The sequence below is a fragment of the Taudactylus pleione genome, unplaced genomic scaffold, assembly GCF_031769625.1.
Source record: "Taudactylus pleione unplaced genomic scaffold, aTauple2 ptg000350l, whole genome shotgun sequence".
Lineage (NCBI taxonomy): Eukaryota > Metazoa > Chordata > Amphibia > Anura > Myobatrachidae > Taudactylus > Taudactylus pleione.
In genome coordinates this window covers 1,392,900-1,395,153 of record NW_028284751.1, presented here as the reverse complement: position 1 = coordinate 1,395,153, position 2,254 = coordinate 1,392,900, and the positions used below count along the sequence as shown (strand labels likewise).

Here is a 2,254-nt window from a genome sequence, read left to right as displayed (position 1 = left end):
CCCACCCTGTCTGTTATTGTTATTTTCTGTCACTCAGTTGCATAGAAATATTACTGGCTGTTTTTTACCCCTGTATTGTCTGCCTAAATTTATTGTATTATTTGTATGTTTTATTGCAATTTCCATGTACAGTGCTACAGACATTTTGTGGTGCCATATAAATAAATAAGCCTGATTCAGAGATGTACGCTATCCTGATGTTTACGCAGTTTACGCGATAATCGGTAATTTGTGCATGCATCTGAGTCACATGGCGCACATGTCAAGGTACATTACTGTAGTCTCTAGCAGCGACTATTTACTCGCAGTGTGATTGACAGAAAAGGAGAGTTTGTGGGAGGTAACAGGGATTGGCAGCAAAGAACACAGACATGGCTACACCATTTTTAGGTCTGTTCCATTCCATAGATAAAATCGAGCTCCCATATTATAAAACCAATCTTTATACAGGTAAGTCATTATTTTTCATAGGGTATAACTTTTTTTTATATCACACCTTATGTAGTATTACAAGATAAAATTTCAGGCATACAACATTCTATGGAAGACATGATGAGACTTGCAGTTCAACAACAGCTAGAGGGTCATTGATTTTCTAAACATGATTTATTGTGGTGGAATTGTGTCCTGCTCTTAATTAAATTTTAGAGGAAGAGTGGTATTCTCTGTATCACAATGCATTATTACATCACAGTAATACATCACAGTCATCAGCTGCTGCTATCTCTCATTTAATTTAAGGTAAACACTTGGTAAGGGGAGCGGTCCTTTGGAGGTGATTGTCCAAGAAGATAAAACTTATCATGGACCAGGTCATGCACTAACCATGAAGCCAGAATGGTGGAACTTCAACGTGAAGATTAAGAAGCCTTGCTAGTTTGCAGAAATGTCATCACAGTTACCAGCACCTGCGGAGATGACTTCAGGGATAAAGAAAGACAAAGCTAGGGATCATCTTCCACTAAAATGTGTTCCTGAATTAGGAACCGGAGACAGGGTAGAAGCAGTATTTGTACTGGGAGGGCAGAAATCAGATATCACATTCAGTGAGACAGTATATGCCTTTATCATCAAGGAGAAACGGTGGACAAATCTGACGGCTATGCCATACAGAGCAGCAGGACTTAGTGCCACCACCTGTGGGGAATTTGTATACATCATTGGAGGAACAAATGAGAAAGGTTTGGCATTGAAATCTGCATTCAAATACAACCCTAATGATAACATGTGGGTGAAAATTCCGGACTTACCAGTAGGCTTGGCTTTCCACAGCACAGCATGGTATTTACTCCATTGGGGGAAGTCGTGCTCCCAAAAACTACACCTCTGTAATCTATCATCTTAACGAAGACAAAAAAAAGTGGGACCCCATTGGCAAGATGGCCATAGGTATGGATGACACTGAGGTGGTCACCACAGACCAGAAGTTGCTGTATATTGTTTGTGGCAGGCGCACTATGAAAGGTATTGTTTCCCGTTTTGGTTTGCTTGACTGTTTTGACTTGGAAAATGGGAATATGAAGGATTCCATTGTTTTCCCCATTAACTTTACACACAGACCCCTTGTTTGGGCCCCGAGTGACAAAGTCTTGAATGTAGAAAGCCACAAACAATGTTTAAAGGTAGATCGAACGACAATGAAAGTGACAAAATCTAGTAAAACCATACCATTAATGCCTGAAAACTTCAAACTGAATGAGTGCCACGCAGTCTGTAAGATTAGCGACAACAAAGTGTTTGTGTGTGGAGACGCTGTTTCCATGGAGGATGACAGTGCAACTCTTGTCATTAAAAGGAATGCCTATGCATATGATCTGGAGTCTGGGGAATGGGAGACTCTCACGCCACTCCCCATAGCACTGGATTGCGCAGCCTGCTGCAAAGTGAGTTTACCACATAAATTGTTTTAGAGCCAAGAATCTGTGTGACCAGGGGCATAACATATCATTGCCAATGCTCCAAAGCACCTCCTGCAATGGCAGTATTTGTCACTGTGTAACTGGGGAACACTTACCAACAATAAAAGGAATATAGTATGTCTTTGTGATTGTTTTATTTCTCTCAACTGCTTTGGGGATATATAAAGATAGCAATGATGGTATTATTACAAGAATGGTGTGAATACTTGTGTGAATAGCTGTGAAAGGTATATGGAATAATGCAGCTTGTACTGCAATAAATAAGGATATTAATCCCAAGCAGGTCTATGACCATATACAAGGTGCCAAGTACTTTTAGGTTTGTGTTTGTTTCT

The 2,254-nt window shown here is 40.2% G+C and overlaps 1 protein-coding gene across 1 annotated transcript; it reads left to right on the top strand.

Moving 5' to 3' along the window:
- Positions 1–916: 916 nt before the first annotated feature.
- CCIN (calicin) lies at positions 917–1,910 on the top strand. The gene is given in 2 exon segments (XM_088444132.1): positions 917–1,278; positions 1,280–1,910. Coding segments are annotated over 2 exon segments (993 nt in total).
- Positions 1,911–2,254: the final 344 nt, after the last annotated feature.